Source organism: Heloderma suspectum, chromosome 12 (assembly GCF_057233095.1).
Source record: "Heloderma suspectum isolate Gila_16-S chromosome 12, 16-S_ref, whole genome shotgun sequence".
NCBI classification, from domain to species: domain Eukaryota; kingdom Metazoa; phylum Chordata; class Lepidosauria; order Squamata; family Helodermatidae; genus Heloderma; species Heloderma suspectum.
In genome coordinates, this window is record NC_139469.1 from 14,826,558 (window position 1) to 14,852,350 (window position 25,793).

The 25,793-nt window shown below is 43.9% G+C and overlaps 1 protein-coding gene and 1 long non-coding RNA gene across 2 annotated transcripts in view; one reads left to right on the forward strand and one right to left on the reverse strand.

Annotated features, from left to right (window-relative positions):
* LMTK2 (lemur tyrosine kinase 2) overlaps nucleotides 1-11,785 on the reverse strand; it is a 70,366-nt gene extending 58,581 nt beyond the window's left edge. Inside the window, exon 1 of the mRNA XM_084818436.1 lies at nucleotides 11,211-11,785. Coding sequence (XP_084674562.1) covers nucleotides 11,211-11,340 — 130 coding nt within the window. The 5' untranslated portion in view covers nucleotides 11,341-11,785. The remainder of the gene's footprint in view (nucleotides 1-11,210) is intronic.
* Nucleotides 11,786-11,963: 178 nt separating this feature from the next.
* Nucleotides 11,964-25,661, forward strand: LOC146336565 (uncharacterized). The gene is made up of 3 exons (XR_014785650.1): nucleotides 11,964-12,049; nucleotides 24,770-24,879; nucleotides 25,294-25,661. It is a non-coding gene; the product is annotated as an uncharacterized LOC146336565 (long non-coding RNA).
* The last annotated feature ends 132 nt before the right edge of the window (nucleotides 25,662-25,793 follow it).

Below are 25,793 nucleotides of genomic sequence, written 5' to 3' on the forward strand. Positions count from 1 at the left end.
TAGGTTACTACGGGGAATACCATTGCTTGAACTATGCGGACCTTTGTTGTCAGTGTGATGTCTCTGCTCTTCACTGTTTTATCAAGATTTGTCATTGCTCTCCTCCCAAGAAGTAAACGTCTTCTGATTTCCTGGCTGCAGTCAGCGTCTGCAGTAATCTTTGCGCCTAGAAAGACAAAATCTGTCACTGCCTCCACGTTTTCTCCCTCTATTTGCCAGTTATCAATCAAGCTGGTTGCCATAATCTTGGGTTTTTTGAGGTTTAACTGCAACCCAGCTTTTGCACTTTCTTCTTTCACCTTCATCATGAGGTTCCTCAGCTCCTCCTCGCTTTCAGCCATTAGTGGTATCATCCACATATCAGAGATTGTTAATGTTTCTTCCAGCAATTTTAACTCCAGCCTTGGCTTCATCAAGCCCAGCACGTCGCATGATGTGTTCTGTCTACAGGTTGAATAGGTAGGGTGAGAGTATACAACCCTGCCGTACTCCTTTCCCAATCTTAAACCAGTCCGTTGATCTGTGGTCTGTTCTTAGCGTTGCTACTTGGTCGTTATACAGATTCCTCAGGAGGCAGACATGATGAGTTGGTATCCCCATCCCACCAAGAACTTGCCACAATTTGTTATGATCCACACAGTCAAAGGCTTTAGAATAGTCAATAAAACAGAAAGAGATGTTTTTCTGAAACTCCCTGGCTTTCTCCATTATCCAGTGGATATTGGAAATTTGGTCTCTAGTTCCTCTGCCTTTTCGAAACCCAGTTCGTACATCTGGCAATTCTCGTTCCATGAATTGCTGGAGTCTACCTTGCAAGATCTTGAGCATTACCTTAGTGGCATGTGAAATAAGTGCCACTGTTCGATAGTTTGAACGTTCTTTGGTGCTTCCCTTTTTTGGTATGGGGATATAAGTGGATTTTTTCCAATCTGTTGGCCATTCTTGTGTTTTCCAAATTTGCTGGCATATGGCATGCATCACCTTGACAGCATCATCTTGCAAGATTTTAAACAGTTCAGCTGGGATACCATCATCTCCTGCTGCCTTGTTATTAGCAATGCTTCTTAAGGCCCATTCAACCTCACTCTTCAGGATGTCTGGCTCTAGCTCACTGACCACACCGTCAAATCTATCCCCGATGTTGTTATCCTTCCTATACAGATCTTCCGTATATTCTTGCCACCTTTTCTTGATCTCTTCTGCTTCTGTTAAGTCCTTGCCATCTTTGTTTTTGATCATACCCATTTTTGCCTGGAATTTACCTCCGATGTTTCTAATTTTCTGGAAGAGGTCTCTTGTCCTTCCTATTCTATTATCTTCTTCCACTTCCGTGCATTGCTTGTTTATAAATAATTCCTTATCTCTTCTGGCTAACCTCTGGAATTTTGCATTTAATTGGGCATATCTCCCCCTATCACTGTTGCCTTTTGCTTTCCTTCTTTCTTGGGCTGCTTCCAGTGTCTCAGCAGACAGCCATCTTGCCTTCTTGGTTTTCTTTTTCTTTGGGACGTTTTTTGTTGCCGCCTCCTGAACAATGTTGCGAACTTCTGTCCATAGTTCTTCCGGGACCCTATCTACCAAATCTAGTCCCTTAAATCTATTCTTCACCTCCACTGCATATTCATGAGGAATATTAGTGAGCTCATATCTAACTGATCTGTGGGTCTTCCCTATTCTCTTTAGTCTGATTCTAAATTGTGCAATAAGAAGTTCGTGATCTGAACTACAATCAGCTCCAGGTCTTGTTTTTACCAACTGCATAGATGTCCGCCACCTTTGGCTACAAAGGATGTAGTCAATCTGATTTCGGTGTCGACTGTCTGGTGAAGTCCATGTATAAAGTCATCTCTTAGGATGTTGGAAGACAGTGTTTGTTATGCACAGTGAGTTGTCTTGGCAAAATTCTATCAGCCTATGTCCTGCTTCATTTTGTTCTCCCAGACCATGCTTGCCTGTAATTCCAGGTGTCGTTTGACTACCCACCTTAGCATTCCAGTCTCCTGTAATGAAAATAACATCTTTTTTTGGCGTACTATCCAGTAGGTGCTGCAGATCCTCATAGAACTGATCTACTTCTGCTTTTTTCAGCATCTGTGGTTGGGGCGTATATTTGGATCACTGTGATGTTAAATGGCTTACCCTGAATTCGAATTGAGATCATTCTGTCATTTTTTGGATTGTATGCAAGCACTGCTTTAGCCACTTTATTATTAATTATGAAGGCTACTCCATTTCTTCTGTGGTCCTCTTGTCCACAGTAGTAGATCTGGTGGTCATTTGATGTGAAATGGCCCATTCCAGTCCATTTCAGTTCACTGACACCCAAAATGTCTATATTTAATCTTGGCATCTCCCCAATAACCACATCCAATTTGCCCTGGCTCATAGATCTTACATTCCAGGTTCCTATGGTGTGTTGATCTTTAGAACATCGGATTTGTCATTCACCACCAGCACCATCGGCTGCTAGCCGTCCTTTCGGCTTTGAGCTAGCTGCGTCATCACAGCTGGGGCTAGTTGAACTTATCCTCTGTTCCTCCCCAGTAGCATTTTGACCATCTTCCGACCTGGGAGTCCCATCTTCCGATGGTATACCGACATATCTCTGGTTGTACTGATCCATTTAGTTTTCATGGCAAGAATACTGGGGTGGGTTGCCGTTTCCTTCACCAGGGATCGTATTTAGTCTGACCTCTCTGCCATGACCTTCCCGTCTTGGGTGTCCCTTCATGGTTTAGCTCATGACGTCATTGAGGTGCTCAAGCTCCAGCACCACGACAAGGTAACGATCTCCTTTGCTGAAGCAATAAAGGTTACAAAACATAAAAGCACAAATCTGCTATTTGCTAGGGGCAGGTCAAAGCTACAACATCATAGGGACAGTTCCAGTGTTGTAGTCTGCACAAATGTAACTTCCAGAGAGCTCTGGATATTGGGCAGTATAAAAATGTAATAAAATAAAAGACCAGACAAAAGGAATGTCCTGCAACTGCCATTGTTCCTATAAGATTAATTTAGATATATAGAAAATTCTATCCTGTCCTTAGTGCCTATGCACTTCTCAGATAAGACAGGAACAGCAAGACAGGAGCTATCATATTTCCCTCTCATTCTTCGCTAACCTGATTCCCCCCCCCCAGAAATGCTCTAATTTCTAGACAAAATCCAAATATTAAATCATGCGATTTAAGCAGATTTGTGCAAAATGGCATGGTTTGTATCACTTACTCCCAATTTTCATGGTAGAATATGTCCTGCCTCAACTACAATGAACACTAGACCAGCTTAAGAGCCCGCGGGCATTATCACAAGGAGGATTTGGGGAGCTGCTGGCCTCTGTCAAAGCAACTGTTCTCCTCAACCAACAGCACCTTTGGAAGAGGACAGAAAAGCAATTCTTGTCAAGTCAGACAGCACACCTCTTTAGGAGTTAATCTGAACTGTAGTTTGCCTTATCCTGAAGGATTGGAACCAATAGGCCAGGATTCCTGGCCTAATAAACCACAATGTGAATGAGCGTGCAATGGCGCACATAGCCCATTTGCTTCCCCTTCACTCCTCCCTTTGTGCAAGCAGGGAAAAAACCGAAAGTGGAGAGCTTCTTGGGAGATCGAAACCTGGTATTATGTTAGGTGTGCCCAAACAAGGATCATAAACCAGCTTTAAACCAGAGTTTGCTGTTTGACTGCAAATCCTGGTTTGTTTGGGTGCACATACTCATAATCTTGGGTTCGGGCGTCACATGAAGATTTTCCCTTCCTGGTTGGTTTACCTACTTGCACAAAAGGAAAAGAAAATGGCCTACATACACGAGCATACAACTCATTCACATGGTGGTTTATTGAGGATTTCTGTCTAATTGTTATGTGCAAATGCACCTAACAGATTAAAGATTTAAAGCCAACCACATAAATAAGATAAAACTGTACAACTACTAAAACCTGACCTTCATAACACCCTATCTCAAGCTGCCAGTAGTCTTATTTCAGGAATACTCTCTGGCTTTGGAGTCTCCTGGGATATTTCCAATAAGTGCCTTCCTGTGCACTCCTGCAGCCCTAAATAAACCAATGAGGGGCACTCAATTTTAACAGCAAAAAAAATAGGGCATATCCTACCAACACACTCCCACAACCTCCCGATGTTCTTCATAAGCTAAAGAACAGGACTTCAGGCTTCTTCAGTTTTCAGAAGTGGTATGTTTTATGTGCCTACATTTTGTAAACAGAACATCTTAAGAGATGTGTGTGCATGCAAACATGCTGGTTTCTCACAGCTAATCATGGCTCTCTAGTGCATGCTGCCAGCAAGGTTTAATGATGCACATCTTCCTCCAAACACTGCAATGGTTGCCAAGGGATGAACAACGGAGATGCTGTGAACACAGTGGCCCAACAGTCACTCTTCTTAGTGCAAGCAGGGATTAAGAAACTCCTCTGCAGCAATATATGGTACACTCTTAACTTAGAGCAATAGAAAAGAAAATTACTGTTGGCTTGGAGGCAAGAGAAGCAGCCTGGCTCACCTATGCCGCTCACTGTGTGGCTTGAGGCAAGTCACTCTCTCTCATTCCAACTCCCTCAGGGTTGCTGCAAGGGTGAGTGGGGACATTTTTTAAGCCTTTGTACACCAAAAGGTGCTGTACAGGTGACAGAATGTAGGTGATTTTCAAAATAATTGTACTTTCTATATGCAGGTTTCTGGCAAATGAAAAAGTTAAATGAGGGGCAGCAATGAGGCTGGTACCCAATGAACACCAAGAGACATCTGGTACTGAATACATCTGGTATTACATATGATTAAATAACTGTTCTGTTGGGAAGGGGATGGGAGGAATTAATGCCTTAACTACAGCCTTGCTCTGTAATAGTTATCCCTACCAATAACATAGCCCCAGTTCAGTCATAAGAACAATCCAGCTTCACATTCACAGATTCCCCCCTCCCTTCTCCTCTTTCATATGCAACAGGAGATTGAAAGCTTACGCTTCTAAACCAACCACAATTCCCAGTGAGGTCCAAATCCAGAAAAATGTGGTTGGTGTACACTATGGTTTGAGAACAAACCAGGATCTGATACCATGGATTGATCCTGGCTTGTTCTCACTAGCCCTGTGTAAAATAAGCCACAGTTCCCTGGGTTCTGGCATCACAGGGAATTGTGGCTAATTTAAAAGCAGATGCTTTTGATCTCCTCCTCTGGTGTATGAAAGACGAGGGGATAAGAGAAGCGTGTGGCTCCAAGGCTTGAACAGGCTCATTCACGTAGCAGGAAAGCATGGCTTCCCATTACATCAAACTGGGCCATAATGCTACCAATAGTGCTTGCTCCTTAATGACATTCACAAAACTGTTTGAACCCTACATACACCTTATGCCCCATCATCTTTAAGATGAATCAAAGATACTCTCCTAATTATATCAACGTCTGTGCACCACATCTGAACAGCAAGGGCAGACAGAGACACTGTCAACGGTTGCCTAAGAAAGTTCCTTTCCCTGCAGATTCAAAGTCCAAGCCCATGTAGAAACACTATCAGATTTCCCTGTTTGGACTGGCTTTTTATAGCCAGGGCTACGCAGGTTTGGGCCATTCTAATTAGTTCTTAACGTAATATATTAATTGAGTATTCTGCTGGAGCTCATGTATTCCATTTTAAACCCTGTTGTTGAAATGGGACAAATAGAACTGAAATAATTTTAAAATCAGCAGAAATCTTTAAAAGGAAATACCAAGAGTCAGTTCTGAGCCATTAAGCCTATACTGTAAAATGAGATAGATGGACATAGCAGAAATACATACAGGATAGCGTGCAATGGTGGGGAACATGTGACCCTCCAGAAATTGTTGGACTGCAACCCCCATCAGCCCTAGCCAATGGTGAGGGGCAATAAGAGTTGCAGTCCAACACTATCTGGAGGGCCACATATTCCCCACCCTTGATTAAAGGATGCAACCAAGTGGAAGTGGCAGGGAAAGTATGCAACAAAACTGGCACAGCAGGAAATAGATTTTATTAACAATAAGCAGGAGCAGACTTTGCAATACATTAGTGCAAATCCCAAGGTGAAGGTCACAGTAAAGGAAGAATACTGCATGGATCTCAAGCATGGTGGGTCAATGAACTTCTCTCTCTCTCTCTCTCTCTCTCTCTCTCTCTCTCAAATCTAGAGAGAAGCCACCCAAACCCTCAATGCCTCTTAAAAATACAGTAGGGATAGCTTTGCTTTTAGCACAACATGAATAAGTGCTCAACTGAAGACAAACCCCACTGCACACATAATGATGAATCTTACACAGCAGAGCAATTCTGGGCAAAAAGTGAAAATTCCTGTATGATGTCAAACAGTCTTGATGATGGAAAAGTAATACTTAGGAAAGAAATATCAATGATGAAGGATCTACTGCTGTTTGGACCTATGCTCCCTTTCTTACCATTTACCTTCATAGTGACGGCATGTCACCATGAAGAACCCCGATGGTAGAACCTCTCTGTAGCGGCACCTACCCTTTCGAAAACCCTCCCTTATGTAGCTTGGAAGGCAGAAAATGTGGTATCTTTTAAGTACCTCCTAAAAACACACCTTTTCAACCACGTTTTCTCTGGGCTGTAAGTACTAATCATGCCGTCCCATTCTGCTGCTCCTTAATTGTTTTTACTGTAGTTGTTTTAAAGCTGTGCTTTCAAAGTTGTGTTTTAATGTTGCATTTTTAATATTGTACCTAACTATATTTTAATATTGTGAACTGCTGAGGAATTTTACTATATTCAGTGGTATACAAATACCACAAATAAATAAATAAATAAATATTTCCTGTGCCTGTAGCATAAGCCAGGGGTGGGCACACTTCAGGCTTGTGGGATCTACCTTTTTCTTTTTTTACTAGAACCCCATGATCCATGAACCTAAGTTTGGTGCAAAAGACATACACATAGGATTAAAGAATTCTGGGGCCAGGAATTTGTTCTGCTAGAACAGCCTTCCCCAACCACTGGCCATGCTGGCTGGGGATAATGGAAGCTATAGTCCAACACGTCTTGAGGGCACAAAGTTTGGGAAGACTGTGATAAGAGTACCAAAAGTCCAAAACTGAATTAAGCTCATAGTTCTTCCACAGCTAGGAGTAATCCACTCCTGGTTACTCCAACCTTTCTTCATTTCAGCACTACAGTTTAGGGCAGAGAGGACAGTCTTTTTGTTGCTGCCATTGTTAAACAACTAGCAGTCCAAAATCCTTGATCTACTGAAAATCATCCAGAGATCTACCAGGAGATCAAGATCTACCTTCTGCCCCACCCCTGGTGTAAACTCATACACACCAGCTGGAATGTACATTTGGTTTTGACACAGCTCTTCAAATTTCTATTCCACATTACAGTAGGCAGATACACACACACTCTCTGTACAAGAAAGGTGCAAAGGTGCTTTTCTTCGTCATGTGAAAATGCCCTTTGACCACCTAGTCACAGAGTGGACTTCCCCTGTCATTTTGAATCAAGTAGAGATTCTAATTAATTTCCATGACTGACTCTGGTGGGCCAGATATAAAGGAGGACAAGCCTTCTCTACTATTAATAGTGGTGTAGGAGGGGATTTCTCTAGCTCCTCTATGACTAGCTGAGGGAATTGTCATAGAGAGTGAGAAAAACTACCTGCTGCGACACCTTGTCCTCCTTTGCATCTGGTCACTGTAGTACTGAAGTACGATGTGTGGGGATAGAACACTAGAATCTAAAACATACAAGTGACAATGTAATTGTATGAACACACCCCTATATTATGAAAGACATCATTTTATAATAATCCAGGTGTAGTGGCAAGAGTGTTGGATTAGGAGCTGGGAGATCTGGGTTCTAGTCCCCACTCAGCCATGGAAGCTCACTGGGTGACTTTGGGCCAGTCACACACTCTCAGCCCAACCCACCTCACAGGGTTGTTGTTGTGAGGATAAAACAGAGAGGAGGAGGATAATGTAAGCCACCTTGGGTTCCTTGCAAGAGGAAAAAAGGCGGGGTATAAATGCAATAAAATAAAACAAAAATAAAATATGAAGTCATAAATTATAATCAAGAACCAATGATTCAACAAGACACGTTTCAAGGATGGGTATCCAGTACACTCCTGATTTGAATAATCTTTTCTTCTTGAATCATTATTTCTTGATTACAATTTGTCCAACAGCTGTGGGAAAAGACATAGGGTTGGTCATGACTAACTTAAATCCCATTGATTTTAATGGGTCAATGAATGAGACAAAAATCTATCTTCAGTTTCCAACCAGTACAGGACCAAAAAAACCTATCTTCACTTTCCAATGTCTAAGTCAGTATCATTCAGTTTCAGTCCTGGTCAATGACAATTCTATAGCCAAACCAGTTACAACCTGTTCAAAGTCTGAGGAAGACATATACAACATGGACAAACAACTCTGCAATATGGGGGAGCAGATCCAACTGCCTCACTTATTTGCACAGCAATTTTTCCCTTGAAAAAGACTAGTACTCGCAACACATCATTGGGAATGATTTCTTCATTCCCAGTGAAGATGGGAAGTGATGGCCAGCAGCTTATACTGCTTTAAAAGGAGAATCAGATCTAACCTCTCTGAATGTGTCTATCCAAAGCTATTTGCAATGACAGCTGAACAGAACCCCCCACCCCCTGCCCAAGTTCAGAGGTAGTATGGCACCGAGTACCAGTTGCTTGAGGACAAATAACAGCAGAAGACTGTTGTCTTCATGACCTGCTTGAAGGCTTCCCAGAAATATCAGGGCACTACTGAAAGCAAGATGTTGGACTAGATGGATCCTTGTCTCACCCACTGTGGCTATTCCTGTGTTATGTTCTTAAAGATACGTATACAGCAGGTATAGGGGCAGGGAAATTTCACCCCAGAGAAGGAAAATCTTTATGCATAAAAAAAAGGAAATTGAATGATGATCTATCTACATTATGAACACTGGAGGTCACATAAGTTGATGTCTCATACAAAGGTTCTTGTGGAATCTTTAGAAAGCCAACAGATTTACTGAGCAGCTTTCATGAACTAGAGTCCACTTCATTAGAGGCTTAAAGCACTATTCCTAGTTGGCTGATATTTATACACCAACACACATGGGTATATGTAAGAAAAAACAAACAGTGGAGGTCAAATGGCCATGAAATAAGAGACACACAAGGTCTGTGGTATTTCTACACAACATTCACATTTGCATGGAAAATAAACATAGTGATCATTCACAACAGCCACAATTGATGAGAACACAATCTTCCTTTTGTCCCTGTTGTTTTTTCTTTACACCTGTGCATCTCTCCTAACCAAACTACATATGCAAATACATGACACACACATGCACAATTGTTTGCCAGCATTCTTCACTCCCTATCTTTCAATTTCCCCCATTATGTATTTTAAATTGTAAGCCCTGCAGGAACAGGGACTTTCCCACATCACCTACATAACACTATACCATGTACACCAATAGTAAGGGAAAAATAATAATAAATAGTAACACACATATAGAGCCAGGGTAGTTAGTGGATTAAGTGTTGGACTAGGGCTTGGGAGATGCAGGTTCACACGTAGCCACAGAGCTCACTGTGACCCTGGGCCAGTCACTCTCTCTCAGCCTACCCTACCTCACAGGACTGTTGTGAGGATTCAATTAGGGGGAAGGGACTGTGTCCACTCTCAGAAGCTCCTTAGAGACAGAATAGTATGATGATTCCAAAATCTATATAGTGTAATACTTTTATTAGGCCAACTCAAAGGCCACAAAAAATGTGCAAGCTTTCAAGATCTTTAGATCTCTTCATCGGGGAAGATATTACAAAAAACTACAATTGAGGATTTACAATTGTCTGCTACTTTTGTGTTCCCGGTAGTCCTAGAGGAACTGAAATCATCACATCACCTGACAAGAGCCCAGTTTGAACGACTGTAAACTGTCCTCCTCCATACCATCTTAAGGCTCTGACTATGCAAAATCCAGATTATGACATTCAGTCAGCCTTTCTCTCCCACTCTCTCTTATCCTTGCTTCTTGTAACATCTTGCCTGACGAAGAGATCTGGAGATCTCGAAACCATGCACATTTTCTGTGATCTTTGAGTTAGCTTAATAAAGGTACGCCAGTATACAGATTTTGACATTTTTCTTATGGCCAGCAAGCTGCCTTTGTTTTTGTTTTTACTAATGATAATGATACCAATAACGATAACAAGGGGTCTTGAAGAACCCCCGAAGGCCAGCAAACGTATTCTGGAAAAAAGCTTTTTGCCAGTGTACAGATTTTGACATTTTTCTTATGGCCAGCAAGCTGCCTTTGTTTTTGTTTTTACTAATGATAATGATACCAATAACGATAACAAGGGGTCTTGAAGAACCCCCGAAGGCCAGCAAACGTATTCTGGAAAAAAGCTTTTTGCCAGTATACAGATTTTGACATTTTTCTTATGGCCAGCAAGCTGCCTTTGTTTTTGTTTTTACTAACGATAATGATACCAATAACGATAACAAGGGGTCTTGAAGAACCCCCGAAGGCCAGCAAACGTATTCTGGAAAAAAGCTTTTTGCCAGTATACAGATTTTGACATTTTTCTTATGGCCAGCAAGCTGCCTTTGTTTTTGTTTTTACTAACGATAATGATACCAATAACGATAACAAGGGGTCTTGAAGAACCCCCGAAGGCCAGCAAACGTATTCTGGAAAAAAGCTTTTTGCCAGTATACAGATTTTGACATTTTTCTTATGGCCAGCAAGCTGCCTTTGTTTTTGTTTTTACTAACGATAATGATACCAATAACGATAACAAGGGGTCTTGAAGAACCCCCGACGGCCAGCAAACTTATTCTTGGAAAAAAGCTTCTGTAGACACCGTCCCCTTCATCGGAAGCATCCACGAAGCCCAACGCCGGAATAACTGCGTTCGCCTTTCTGACGCCACAGGGCTCTTGTTTCCCCCGCCGACAGACTGACACGGCTCCCTTTCGAGAGACGGTTACTAACAGCCCGGGCACGCGCACAGGCACACACGCGTCTGGAGAAGCGGCTCAAGCCCGCCCCAAAAAGAGAGAGGGGAAGCGGCAGCTCCCGCCGGCAGCGGGGCCGCCCCAGGGCAGCGGGGCCGCCGCCGAGAGCCGCCGCGTCCGCCTGGACCCCGAGGCCGGCGCGCCCTTCCACCGACCCACCTTCCCCGGGCTCTCACCTGCACCTGCTCGCGGAAGTGGAGCCGCCGCGCCGCCGCCCAGCAGCAGGAAGAAGAGGCCGAGCCCCAGCCCGAGCCCCAGCCCGAGCCCGGGGGGCAGGAGCCGCCGCCGCCGCCGCCTCCCCCGCATCCCGCCGGGGCCCCGCCGCCGCCACGGGGCGGGGGGCTCCTGCCGCGTCCTCAGCGCCGCCCGCGGCCAGGCCTCCCGGCGCCCGCCGCGTCGCCCCTCAGCCCGCGCGGCTGGGCCGTCCCCGGCATCGGTCCCCGCCGGGCAGAAAGCGCGGGGCGGGTGAGGGCGGGACACGCCGCCCGCTCCCCTCAGACAGCCTGGCCCGCAGCGGCGGCGCCTCTCGCCGCCGCCATCTTCCGGGCTACCTGACAGGGCGAGGCGGGCCGCGGGCGAAGACGGGCCGGCCGCGCCGCCAATCGGCGCGAGGTCCGCTCCCGGGGAGGAGGCGGGCTCGCCCAGGCGGGCGGGCCCCGGCTCGGGCCGGCCGGCCGGCCGGCCGGATGGATGGATGGATGGACGGACGGACAGCCGAGCCGGGCCAATCGGATCCGCCCTCGGCCGGCCGTCCAAGAGGCGAGAGGGGGAGTGGGCGGGCGCGGCTTAAGACTGACGGAGGAGCCTACCAATAAGGCGTCCCCGTTGTTTTAATCCTTTTCTGTTTGAGGCTTCGGCAAGGTGCACGGCGGGCGGGCGGAGCGCTGGCCCGTAATTGGCAGCCAGTGCCGCCCATCAGAGAGCTGAACGGTGGGAGGTGGGTCCTGCAGCAGCAAGGCGACTGTTAGGAGAGTTGCAAGGGGTCCAGCGTGCTAAAAAGCGGCGTTTATTATTGGTATCGCTTCTGTTTTATTATTAACGTTATTTATTACATTTCTAATCCACCCAATAATAGTGTTCTCTGTTGTTGTTGTTGTTGTTATGTATTGTATTTCTATATGCGGCCTTTCTGAAACCAGCCAAGGCCGTATACAAAAGTTTCTGAACATAAAAACCAGAACATCCTGGGCTCTGACCCACAGAAGTCTTTTCTTTTGACCCCAGAAAAAGCAAAGGCAGAATTCCATAATCCAGATAAAGTAATACCTTTATTAGGCCAACTCGGAGATCACCCCCAAAAGATCACACACACACACACACACACACACCCCAGAGTGCAAGCTTCTGAGCACTCCAGATCGCCTCATCAGGCAAGATATGACAAAAAGCAGAGGCACGGCAGGGGAGAGAAAAGGAGAGAAGAAAAAAAGCATGGCAAGACACAATCCTATGTATGCATGTTTAGAGAGAAAAAGTCCTACAGTTCCCGTCACTGTAGGCGTGGGAATTATAGGACTCTTTTCTGTCAAAATATGGGTAGGATTGCGCCCTGAATGTCATAGCCAGGATTTCTGTACAGTCAGGGTCTTCGTATGATATAGAGGAGGAGGAATTTACAGGACTCTTTTCTGTCAAAATATGCATAGGATTGCGCCCTGAATGTCATAGTCAGGATTTCTGTATAGTCAGGGTCTTCGTATGATATAGAGGAGGAGGAATTTACAGGACTCTTTTCTGTCAAAATATGCATAGGATTGCGCCCTGAATGTCATAGTCAGGATTTCTGTACAGTCAGGGTCTTCGTATGATATAGAGGAGGAGGAATTTACAGGACTCTTTTCTGTCAAAATATGCATAGGATTGCGCCCTGAATGTCATAGCCAGGATTTCTGTACAGTCAGGGTCTTCGTATGATATAGAGGAGGAGGAATTTACAGGACTCTTTTCTGTCAAAATATGCATAGGATTGCGCCCTGAATGTCATAGCCAGGATTTCTGTACAGTCAGGGTCTTCGTATGATATAGAGGAGGAGGAATTTACAGGACTCTTTTCTGTCAAAATATGCATAGGATTGCGCCCTGAATGTCATAGTCAGGATTTCTGTATAGTCAGGGTCTTCGTATGATATAGAGGAGGAGGAATTTACAGGACTCTTTTCTGTCAAAATATGCATAGGATTGCGCCCTGAATGTCATAGCCAGGATTTCTGTACAGTCAGGGTCTTCGTATGATATAGAGGAGGAGGAATTTACAGGACTCTTTTCTGTCAAAATATGCATAGGATTGCGCCCTGAATGTCATAGTCAGGATTTCTGTATAGTCAGGGTCTTCGTATGATATAGAGGAGGAGGAATTTACAGGACTCTTTTCTGTCAAAATATGCATAGGATTGCGCCCTGAATGTCATAGTCAGGATTTCTGTATAGTCAGGGTCTTCGTATGATATAGAGGAGGAGGAATTTACAGGACTCTTTTCTGTCAAAATATGCATAGGATTGCGCCCTGAATGTCATAGCCAGGATTTCTGTACAGTCAGGGTCTTCGTATGATATAGAGGAGGAGGAATTTACAGGACTCTTTTCTGTCAAAATATGCATAGGATTGCGCCCTGAATGTCATAGCCAGGATTTCTGTACAGTCAGGGTCTTCGTATGATATAGAGGAGGAGGAATTTACAGGACTCTTTTCTGTCAAAATATGCATAGGATTGCGCCCTGAATGTCATAGTCAGGATTTCTGTATAGTCAGGGTCTTCGTATGATATAGAGGAGGAGGAATTTACAGGACTCTTTTCTGTCAAAATATGCATAGGATTGCGCCCTGAATGTCATAGTCAGGATTTCTGTATAGTCAGGGTCTTCGTATGATATAGAGGAGGAGGAATTTACAGGACTCTTTTCTGTCAAAATATGCATAGGATTGCGCCCTGAATGTCATAGCCAGGATTTCTGTACAGTCAGGGTCTTCGTATGATATAGAGGAGGAGGAATTTACAGGACTCTTTTCTGTCAAAATATGCATAGGATTGCGCCCTGAATGTCATAGTCAGGATTTCTGTACAGTCAGGGTCTTCGTATGATATAGAGGAGGAGGAATTTACAGGACTCTTTTCTGTCAAAATATGCATAGGATTGCGCCCTGAATGTCATAGCCAGGATTTCTGTACAGTCAGGGTCTTCGTATGATATAGAGGAGGAGGAATTTACAGGACTCTTTTCTGTCAAAATATGCATAGGATTGCGCCCTGAATGTCATAGTCAGGATTTCTGTATAGTCAGGGTCTTCGTATGATATAGAGGAGGAGGAATTTACAGGACTCTTTTCTGTCAAAATATGCATAGGATTGCGCCCTGAATGTCATAGTCAGGATTTCTGTACAGTCAGGGTCTTCATATGATATAGAGGAGGAGGAATTTACAGGACTCTTTTCTGTCAAAATATGCATAGGATTGCGCCCTGAATGTCATAGTCAGGATTTCTGTATAGTCAGGGTCTTCGTACGATATAGAGGAGGAGGAATTTACAGGACTCTTTTCTGTCAAAATATGCATAGGATTGCGCCCTGAATGTCATAGCCAGGATTTCTGTACAGTCAGGGTCTTCGTACGATATAGAGGAGGAGGAATTTACAGGACTCTTTTCTGTCAAAATATGCATAGGATTGCGCCCTGAATGTCATAGCCAGGATTTCTGTACAGTCAGGGTCTTCGTACGATATAGAGGAGGAGGAATTTACAGACATTCAAAACTATGCTCTCTGCCAGGTGATGTGATGGCTTCTGGTTTCAGTGCCCCTGAGGCCACCAGGATCAAGGAAATAGTGGTCAATTTTTGAGCCATCCTCCATTTTTTGAAAATTTTTAAAATCCAGCTGTTATCTGAAAACTGTCTCCATCCTGGATTTTGTTTTTTACGTGTATTTTGTTAGCCTCCTTGAGCCCCCCTCCCTTTTTTTTTTTTTACAGAAAGGCACAGTAGAGGGTGGTGGAGAACTCTAAGGAGCTATCCAAGGTTTTGGACCCAATCCCCAGAATAGGTTCAGCACCTGGGATAGCTCCGTTAGAGTTCGGACTGGTTCTGACTAAAACCCAGAGTGGAAACACTGCTCCACTGACATCGGAGCCACCAGCCTCCACTGGAAAGGTGAGATATAAAATAAATAAATAAACCCTAGTAAAAGCAGCAAAGCAAAACATCATTTGGATTTGCCTAGACTTTCTGGCTCTCCGTAATAACTGAGGGTTTACTGAACAGTGAATTAACTGAAGGCATGTTTCATAATGACATAGGTCCTTAATTAGTGGCACCCAGTTTTGCTAATTATCCGTGTCATAACTACATGCGAGTACAAGCCAAACTGGTTAGAGAACAGGCCTTTTTCATTAGGAATACCATCTCTCAATATCTTTGTGGTCGGTGTCACCATGGCTAGGAAGCTGTGCAAGGTCAGCGCCAGTAGCCAGCATGATGGGGCAAATGCCAAGGCCCACCGCTGCTGGTGCTGGCCTGCCTTTGGGTTTTTTTTTTTAATTAAAATTCATTAAAACAAACAAACAAACAAACCATTTATAGGGCTTGGAATTCTGAAGAGAAGTGCCAGGCATGGCAGCTGCAGCCATGGCCATATTAATTCCCCCAGAATGCCCTTGGGCCCCAGGGGTATTCTGTGGAAGCTAAGAGAGCAGCAACTGTTGCAGCCGCTCCAAATCTAGCACTTCTCTTTGGAGTGCCAGGCTGTCTCGTGATATGGAAACCAATAACGTCCAGCTGCATTACAGTCATTACAGCTGGTTGTTAGAAGATCCTTATAAGATTAAGAGTTGATGCCAGAGATTTCTTGTTTGTCTCTCCCTGCTCCCATCCCTTTTTCCTTTTGTGTCATCTCTTTTTAGATTGTACACTGGAGGGCATGAACTATTTTGTTTTTATTGATCTGCTAGCCTTTCCGGCTGAAGAGATGAGTAGAAATGCTTTAAACAGAATATTCACAGTGTTTATGGATCATATGCTCTTAGATGAGATATTCTTTTCCCAAGGCAAAGCCAGTGTTCAGTTTGAACCTTTATAAGCTGGCAAATGAATTCTGCATTCCATAACATGACATTTTTAGCATAATAACCCGAGAAGAAAAAGGTGTGGGGCTGATGGTGCATAATCTCCAAATGACACAAATTAACACAGGTGATTCAGAAACTGCCTTAAAGAAGCCAAAATTTGTTTGGCCTTAAAAACAATATGCTCCTTCTAAAACATGGCTGCATTAAAGAACCGCAATGCAATTAACCAAATTAGGTTCTTGATTTCTGTGTAATGTAACAAAAATAGCTAATTGAGTCGGCATTGCTGGCAACTTTTCATCAAAGGAAAGTTATCTGCTCTAAGTGAAAAGGGGAACCCTATAGTCAAATTCCCCAGCAGAATAAATTAGAGATGTGCCAAATATCCTATTGAAATTCTCCATCCTATCTGTGGTCAGAGCGATTGGGGGACCATTTCACTAAATTTCACCAGGGGGAGGAGAAATACTCCATCAGATTTTTTGAGATGCAGCTTAGCAGTAGCAATAGCAGAGCTGCTTTCTTATTTTCCCTAAGGGTTTGTTATGTTCTGTCCTTTTGGTGCCATTGCAAGTGATTACAGCATCTCCGCTGGCAGCCTAGCCAACAGTTTGCATTCTCCACAATACTCCTGACCTAGTTTTGTTTGAGGGCATTGGGGGGGGGGGGAGTGGAATGGCCACCATTGCAAAAGAATGGTAGATAATATTTGGAGAAAATTCTGCAAAGTGTGAAGAACAGAAGGTGAGAAAAAGAAAAATCTCAGAAAAATGTCTTTGGGAAAATTTTGGCTCAAGCTCAAGAACAAACATTACAAAATCAGTGAACTATATTAGCATCAACCACAGTTGGCATGCTGCATTTTTACATTTTGAAGGAACTACTTTCCATTACACGTCCAGCATATCTGTTATATTCTCAGCCTCTGTGTTTCTAGCTTACAGCTTCACTGACAAAGTGTACCATTTCAGGCCATGGGTTCTGCTGATGTTCTGTGCTATAGCTTGGGTTGCAGGGTTCAGCTATGGGTCAGATCTTTTGTCACTCCAACAAGGAACAGATAATGACTGAGCCTTAAATAAAAGTTCGGCCGCAATTAGGCTGGTTGGCTCTTCCTCCAGATAGGTTGTCCATGTACATCTACGTCACAGAAGTCCCAAGTTTTGTGTGCCTATTATATGGTGTTCTTTAGTCAACCAAGCATGGAAGCTCATTCCTAAGCTTAATTTATCCTTGAATATAAGAGCAGCTTCAAAACACTTGAGAAACTTGGGGATCAGAAGAACTGGTATGTTGCAGTGGATTAAAGTTTGAAGGGAGACCTGATTTTAGATTCAAATTCATTACAGGTTAGCCTATGGCAACTATAATTACTCCACCATCTGTGGGGCAATGCTGTCCTTGAATGGAGCAGCAGAGGCAGGGGCTTCTTAGTTATGACACCTACATTGCTGAATGTCCTGTCAAGAGAGTCCCTTCTGGTACCTGCACTGCTCGCCTTTTGATGGGCAGCTACAATATAGCTATTCTGGGCAGCATTTGGGCTTTCCTTTGATATGGAACCCGTCCTGTAAGAGTTGTGATTTATTCTGCTGTGGATTGTTGCTGTTGGTTCTTTAAAGGCACAGTCCTACGCATGTTTAGACAGAAAAAGATCCCATAACACCCAGCATGGCTGGCTGGGGCATGCTGGGAATTGTGGGACTTTTTTCTGTCTAAACATGCATAGGATTGCACCCTTTCTGTCTGGTGCCTCTTGTCCCTTTTAAATTTCATTCCAATGGACTTGAATGTGGTGAGCCAATAAAATATCATGTTGTTGTTGTTTATTCGCTCAGTCGCTTCTGACTTTTCATGACTTCATGGACCGGCCCACACCAGAGCTTCCTGTCGGCCGTTGCCACCCCCAGCTCCCCCAAGCTCGAGTCCGTCACCTCCAGAATGTCATCCATCCATCTTGCCCTTGGTCGGCCCCTCTTCCTTTTGCCCTCCACTTTCCCTAGCATCAGCATCTTCTCCAGGGTGTCCTGTCTTCTCATGATGTGGCCAAAGTACTTCAGTTTTGCCTTTAATATCCTTCCCTCAAGTGAGCAGTCTGGCTTGATTTCCTGGAGTATGGACTGGTTTGATCTTCTTGCAGTCCAAGGCACTCTCAGAATTTTCCTCCAACACCACAGTTCAAAAGCATCTATCTTCCTTCGCTCAGCCTTCCTTATGGTCCAGCTCTCGTAGCCATAGGTTACTACAGGGAATACCATTGCTTGAACTATGTGGACCTTTGTTGTCAGTGTGATGTCTCTGCTCTTCACTATTTTATCAAGATTTGTCATTGCTCTCCTCCCAAGAAGTAAATGTCTTCTGATTTCCTGGCTGCAGTCAGCATCTGCAGTAATCTTTGTGCCTAGAAAGACAAAGTCTGTCACTGCCTCCACGTTTTCTCCCTCTATTTGCCAGTTCTCAATCAAGCTGGTTGCCATAATCTTGGTTTTTTTGAGGTTTAACTGCAACCCAGCTTTTGCACTTTCTTCTTTCACCTTCGTCATAAGGTTCCTCAGCTCCTCCTTGCTTTCAGCCATCAAAGTGATATCATCTGCCTATCTGAGATTGTTAATGTTTCTTCCAGTGATAAAATGGGTAATCGGAGCAGTCTATCACAATGCAGAATTTCACAATCCAACTTAAAAACCATTAGAAATTCCTTCGCTACAAAATAAGTGAAACAGTTGTCCCCAGATGCAAAGCAATCCTTGCTCTACAGCTCACTAGGGCTTCTCCACACCAGTCTTTTTATCCTGCAACTTACTGGGGCTTCTGCTTCCGGTTTCTTTGTGCGATTAAGGTCAGCTCCTTACACAGACTTTTTTTCTGGGACTTCCTTTGTCTGCAAATTTGACATGCTTCATTATACAGCCACTAGATGGCGGTGTAGTATAGTGGAGCTGTGCAATTACGCACAGCCATTAAAGCAAATTAACATTTACTACTGCATTATCCCTGATCTTTTAAAAACCAGGATAAAAGTCAGAAAGCACGGAAGATGCCCTGGAGGTTGATGACGTCATGTAGAGGACCCGCAAACTTCCATAGATGACCAATCACAAGCATGCAATAAAGCCTCATGTAGAAATGCCCTTAGTGTCTTCTGCTCCCATCTTAATAAAACACACACACACACGCACACACACAAGCATACAAATCTATCTTTCCATCTACCATCAACAGTAGTAACTGATCAGTCTGTTAGCCTTGAAATGGAAAAACCCAAGGCTAAGACTATGGTTCATATTGCAGAAAACACACTTTAACAAATGCATGTGTATATTCAGCGAAATGCCGAGATTATTATCTTTTTGTGCCAAAATTGGGTTATCTAACTGAACAGCTGCATGTTTCCTAATTATGCACTGCTATCACCACCAACTTGCTTATGCTGCTTTTGCGTGTGGGAAGTGTTTAAAAGAATCTTTTTTTAGACAAGGTTAATTGGATCAGCTCAGAGAAACAGCGTGCTTTTACTTTTTCTCCCACAGTTCTTTAGCAATTTTATCTGTTTGCAGGGGACCAGTTTCTGAAACACAGATACCATAAGAAGGTGCTCCGAAGTATGCCACCAGATCCCTATTAACCATAAATAACTGTGCTGTCGAATGAGTCAACACTGCTTGGCATATTAACACTTTTCAGAAAGGAAAAGCACTTCTGGGTAGGGAGACATGTGAAGATCAAGATCACCACATGTAAAGACTGCACATGTGTACATTTTGCTGCGTATGTATGCTCCAGGAAGCCACATCTGCCATCATCTATACCAGCCTCCCCTAACAAGGTGCCTTCCAGATGTTTCAGATGACAACTCCCATAATCCCTGTCTATTGGCCATGCCAGCTGGGAGTTGATGGGAGCTGTAGTCTAAAATGTCTGGAGGGTGCCTGGTCAGGGAAATCTATATCATTAATACAGTCTCTATACTGCCTCCCTTTCCCAATGAAAACCCAAGACAGCTCACTGCATCAAAGCAATATTAAAATTACAGCACACTACATAAAAGCGGATTAGATCCTGCTGGCTCGACACTCCTGCCTGTTGGTACTTGCTGTAATCACTAGAAATCATGCCAAAAAGAAGCTGCGCCTTCATCCACCCACCCACCACCTTGCTTCTGAAGGAGATCAAGTGAAATTATTTTCTAAAGGAAAAAAAAAAAGGAAATAGATTGATTTACCATCGAACATACTTTGACATTCATACCCCATCACGCTCCTGATGAGATCACTGGGAACAAGATGGGCCTAGAAGCAGCCAGCCTAAAACACACACACACACACGCCCCACACACAAGTCTTCCCCTTTCTCCAACTTACCCAGCAATGGCCGCAGTAGTTCATAGAATCATAGAAGAGTAGGGTTGGAAGGGGCCTATAAGACCATCGGGTCCAACCCACTCCTCAATGCAGGAATCCAAGTCAAAGCATCCCTGACAGATGGCTGTCCACCCTTGTCTTGAATGCCTCCAGTGTGGGAGAGCCCACCTCCTCCCTAGGTAATTGGTTCCATTGTCGTATTGCTCTAACAGCCAGGAGGTTTTTCCTGATGTTCAGCCGGAATCTGGCTTCCTGTAACTTGAGCCCATTATTCCGTGTCCTGCACTCTGGGATGATCGAGAAGAGATCTTAGCCTTCCTCTCTGTGACAACCTTTCAAGTACTTGAACAGCGCCATCATCTCTCCCCTCAGTCTTCTCTTCTCAAGGCTAAACATGCCTGGTTGTTTCAGTCTCTCCTCATAGGGCTCTGTTTCCAGTCCCCTGATCATCTTCGTTGCCCTCCTCTGAACCCTCTCCAGCTTGTCTGCACCATTGGGTAGGCCTTAGAAGCTGCCATAAGTAGCAGTAGCTTCATTCCTCATGGCTCCCAGTGGCCCCAGGCCAGCCTTTCCAAATCTGGTGTCCTGTAGATGTGTTCAGACTTCAGTTCCGGCCAACGTGCCCAATGGACAGGAATGCTGGGAATTGTAGTCCAAAACATCCAGAGAACACCAGGTTGGGAAAGGCTAGAACATACGTTTCAGAGGCAGCTGTGCCAGCACAGTGGCAGCCTATCCAGCAGGGTAATTAATTGCTGTATAGCAGGGGTGAGGAACCTCAGGTCTGGGGGCCAAATCTGGCCCTCCAGCATTCTCCAGATGACCATGATCCCTTCCTCTGGCCCCACCCCTTTATCCCAACCACTAATCATTGGGTGGTTTCCTGGCTTTTATACAGTCCCCTGTTGGGAATATTGTAACCTCATCTGCAAGTTACTGGAAGGGGGCAGCATTGCAATTAGTTCATGGGAATTTTGACCACAGCTAGCCTTAGGATCTCTATAGCCTACAATGTGGTTTCCTGTTGTTTCTTCCTTTTGCTCCTCCCCTTCCTCCCCCTCCCTCTCTCTCTGACCTCCTCCATTGCTGGAAGCACTTGTGTTTTCTCTCTCGCTCCTGCCTGTGTAATGGAACACAGAAAATGGACGGAACAAACTCTTTTTTGAAACTCTACTCTGTACCTGCATTTTATATGCAAGAACATTTGTGCATAAAACCATGTTGCCCTTTCTTCACCAAAGAAGGGTGTAGTCTCCTTTATTGTGCCAAGATAGGCTGTGTGCGTGTGGGACTAGTAAATGTTCATTCTGTTTTGCCTTTTTGTTTTTTCTCTGCTAATTGCCTTTCTCACAGGAGGCATCATTACTAAATCATCCATCACATAGTTCAGCTTTCCTCAAGGGAAGTACAAACATTGGCTCCAGCGGCATTATTACTCAGCCTCCCCATTTCAGGCACGCTTTGCTGAGGGGCTCTATTGACAAAAGACTTTTTATTTTATATTATTTTCCTCCCTCACTGCATGCCTCTCAAACTATTCTTCCACTTCTCCTGCCATTTCTCCCCTCCTCCTTTCAGCCGTAACTTGTACCGTATCCCCAGCTGCCAGTTTCTTTCATCCCTCCCTCCTGCTGCGTTTCCTTCTAAAATAGCTTCCCTATCTTATTTATTTATTATTATTTATTTACAATATTTGTATACTGCTCCATATCTAAAACAGATTTCAGAGTGGTGAACATAAAAGGTAAAATAGTAAAAGAATAAAAAGATTAAAACACCATAGTAACATTATACTATTTAAAAACAGAATGCCAATAAAAACTGTGGCTGGTCAGTCAAGGAATGCCTCCTGGAACAGTGCTGTTTTCAGGAGGCGCCAGAAACAATAGTGTTGGTGCCTGCTTGAGCTCCAGGGGCAGGGAGTTCCAAAGAAAGGGGGCCACCACACTGAAGACTCTTCTCCTGGTGGACTCCAGTCGGGCCATAGGTCCATGTAGAACCACCAGGAGCTATCTTATCTCCTTCCTCTTTATTCCCAGTTTTTTAAAAAATGATTATTAAAAATATTAGCCTTCTTCTCTAACCAACTCCCACTGCCACACCTGCCTGTCCAGGTTAGTCAAGCAAACAGGCACTGGGCAGCCTGAAGCACAGAGCCCACCTGAAAGTGGACGGAGACCCACTGGTTTGTTCCGGGCTTCCAGACCACAGTTTGAGAAACTCTGCCTTAGAAAATATTCATTATTATTTTTTTAGTAGGATAATTTATATCCTGCCTTTCCACACAAAAAATATAGCGCTCAGGGCAGCTAACAATGTATAAAACAATTTTTGAAAAAATACAGCCGAACAACAATAATGAAATCAAAACAAAAGGAGGCAGTGCAGCAGATAAATTAAATCATCGGAGTCGGCACAAAACCGCAAAGCTAATAAAAAGCTAGCCTAGACAGGACTGTCTAAGGATATGATTCTTATAATTTTACAGATGGGCTCTTACATGAAGAACATTTCAATTTGGATTAAGATTTTCACCACCTGGGGCTTTTAGACTGCAATCCTACACCCACTTATCGGTGTAGATAACATCCTAGATGTATAGGATTGCATTGTTAATCTGAGGGCTCTTGTTTACAGTCGTTCCCTGCATTCTTTCCATGGCAGCACATAATCCAGACATATACTGCCTCAAGTCATTGATCGAGCTATGTTCTAGACAGCGTCTGGAAACAAGAACAGAAAAACAAAACGAAGCAAAAACACACCCAAAAAATCACAGTGCTGTTCACAAGCTTTTGTCAGCCTAGAAAAGAAATGAAAGCCAAGGAACAAAGTCTAACACTCAGAAGAAGGAATTAACTTTCTGGAGGCTGATTTCTATCATTCCAAACCAAAGCTTGATGCTGACAGAAGGAAATGACTTTTGCCATGTGTCCTCTTTGACATATGACTGTCCTCTGTTTTGAAGGCATTGTCTGTTTGAAGAGCTGTCCACACCAAATCTGGTATAAAGATACCTATCAGAAGGGAGAGCTGGACCTTGAAGTTCCCCATCAACAGCATCTGGATGGAAGATTTAGCAAGAAACACAGGTGTCTTCCCCCGATGATGGAATAGACTGTACTTCAGTTTAAATTATAATAATTATTTCTAAATTTGCATCTACACATATACATTAGCACACACACATTTCATGCCAATTGGTGTCCTCTTTTGTCCTCTTTTTTGGTGATTCATGAGACCTTTGTTACCTTTGTGACATCAGAGCAACTAAGCCAATAGAAGCCAGAGGAACTGGTTCCACTAGCAATGTTCATTTGTTCAATGAAACTGCATCATCAGTGTCTGTAACCATGCGTTTCTCAAATGAGCAACCTTCTCGGTGCAGCTTAGTTGAGCAGTTTCAGAGCTTATCCGCAAAGGCAAATGACAGTGGTGATTTAATTATTTGCTTTTCTGTGTGAAAATCATCATCATGTGGATGTTTGCGAGGGGGAGTGATATTTGGATGAATGTGCCACTAATAGAAGAGTACTTAGTAGGGTTTTATATGGGGTGTAGCATGAGTTAATGTACCCTGATAATATCAATACCGCGGTGCTTAACTAGAAAGCAAGCTTGACAGCTGCCTGAGGGAAAAAGAACACATAGGGTGCCATCCTATGCATGTTTAGACAGAAAGAAGTCCTACAGTTCCCAGCATTCCCCAGCCAGTCATGATGCTGGGAATGCTGGGAGGTGCAGGACTTTTTTCTGTCTAAAAGCACATAGGATTGCACCCTTAGGGTACAACCTTATGCATGTTTAGACAGAAGAAAGTCTTACAGCTCTCAGCATGGAAGTTATAGGACTTTTTCTGTCTAAATATGCATTGGATTGCACTTTTAAGGGGGCCAGTGAGTTTTAAATGGCAACTATAATCACTCCACCATCTGTGGGGCCAGTGCTGTCCTCGAATGGAGCACCAGAGGCAGGGGCTTCTTCGTTACGGCACCTACATTGCGGAATGTCCTGCTAAGAGTGTCCCTTCTGGTACCTGCACTGCTCGCCTTTTGATGGGCAGCTACAATATAGCTATTCTGGGCAGCATTTGGGCTTTCCTTTGTTATGGAACCCGCCCTGTAAGAGTTGTGATTTATTCCTGTGGATTGTTGCTGTTGGTTCTTTAAGGGCACAGTCCTATGCATGTTTAGACAGAAAAAGGTCCTACAACACCCAGCATGTCTACACATGCATAGGATTGCACTTTGACTCTTGTTTTGAAGAATGCTTTTATTCTGATGTAAAGCCTCTTCGGGATCTTTCTTTAACCAAAGCAGCAGCAGCAGCGGTGATGATGACGACGACGACAACAACCCAACAACAAGAACCACCCCAAGGCATTGTGACTGAATTCTGGTTCTGCCTCCTACCGAATCTGTACTAGGTATGGATGAATCTGTCAGTTTCGGTTTCTCTCCATTTCTCATTTTTCCAAGCTTAAGTTCTGTTCATGTTGAACTTCGAGCATTCATATGATTGTACACATTTCTCCTAAGATATGGATTTTTGTATGCAATTTTGCCTAATGTACACATTTTTTGCAAGATGTTTTCCTAGTGTAATGCATTTGTAATGTTATTTCCAGTCATATATGCACTTTTTTACACATTTGACTGGATAACTGCATTACAAAATTTGGAGGAATGCAAATTTTGAAGGATAGTTATTTTGGGTTCACGTATTGGTTCAAAAATGCAAAATGAGGTACGTTTGCTTGAAAAAAGCAAACTGAAAAAAATTCTTCCCTCTCCCTAATCTGTACTCTGGTATCCCTCCTCTTCTGGAATCTACTGTGCAGGCTCTGACCTCATCCATCAGCCAGAGAACCTAGGGCCACTGGGAAGCTCTACTTCCCACCTCCTAGGAAGAACATCATGGCAAGTGGGAGACTAACTTGGCCCCGTGTGTCAGCCAGAGAGGGAGCAGCTGCAGGGAGCTCATTTCACTCATCTCTGCCAAAAAGAATACCTATAAGAACTTTGAAACTAAGAACTGATGCCTGAGTTTTGCTTTTTTTTTCCCCCCTCCTCCCTCCCAATTCCTTTTCCTTTTGTGTTGTGTCTTTTAGACTGTCTCATTATTAATCCTTGTAAGCCACTCTGGAAGCCTTCTTTGGCCAAAGAACGGGGTAAAATACTGCAAATAAAGAAAGAAATACTCCACCTCTTCCATTCACTGCTTCCTTTCAGAAACCACTCCCACTCCCTCTACCCCCTTCTCTTTTGAGAACCATGCCAGCAGCTTTTCCCTTTGCCAGTCATGAGCCCACTGAGTATCTTCAGATTTATAGATGGGGAC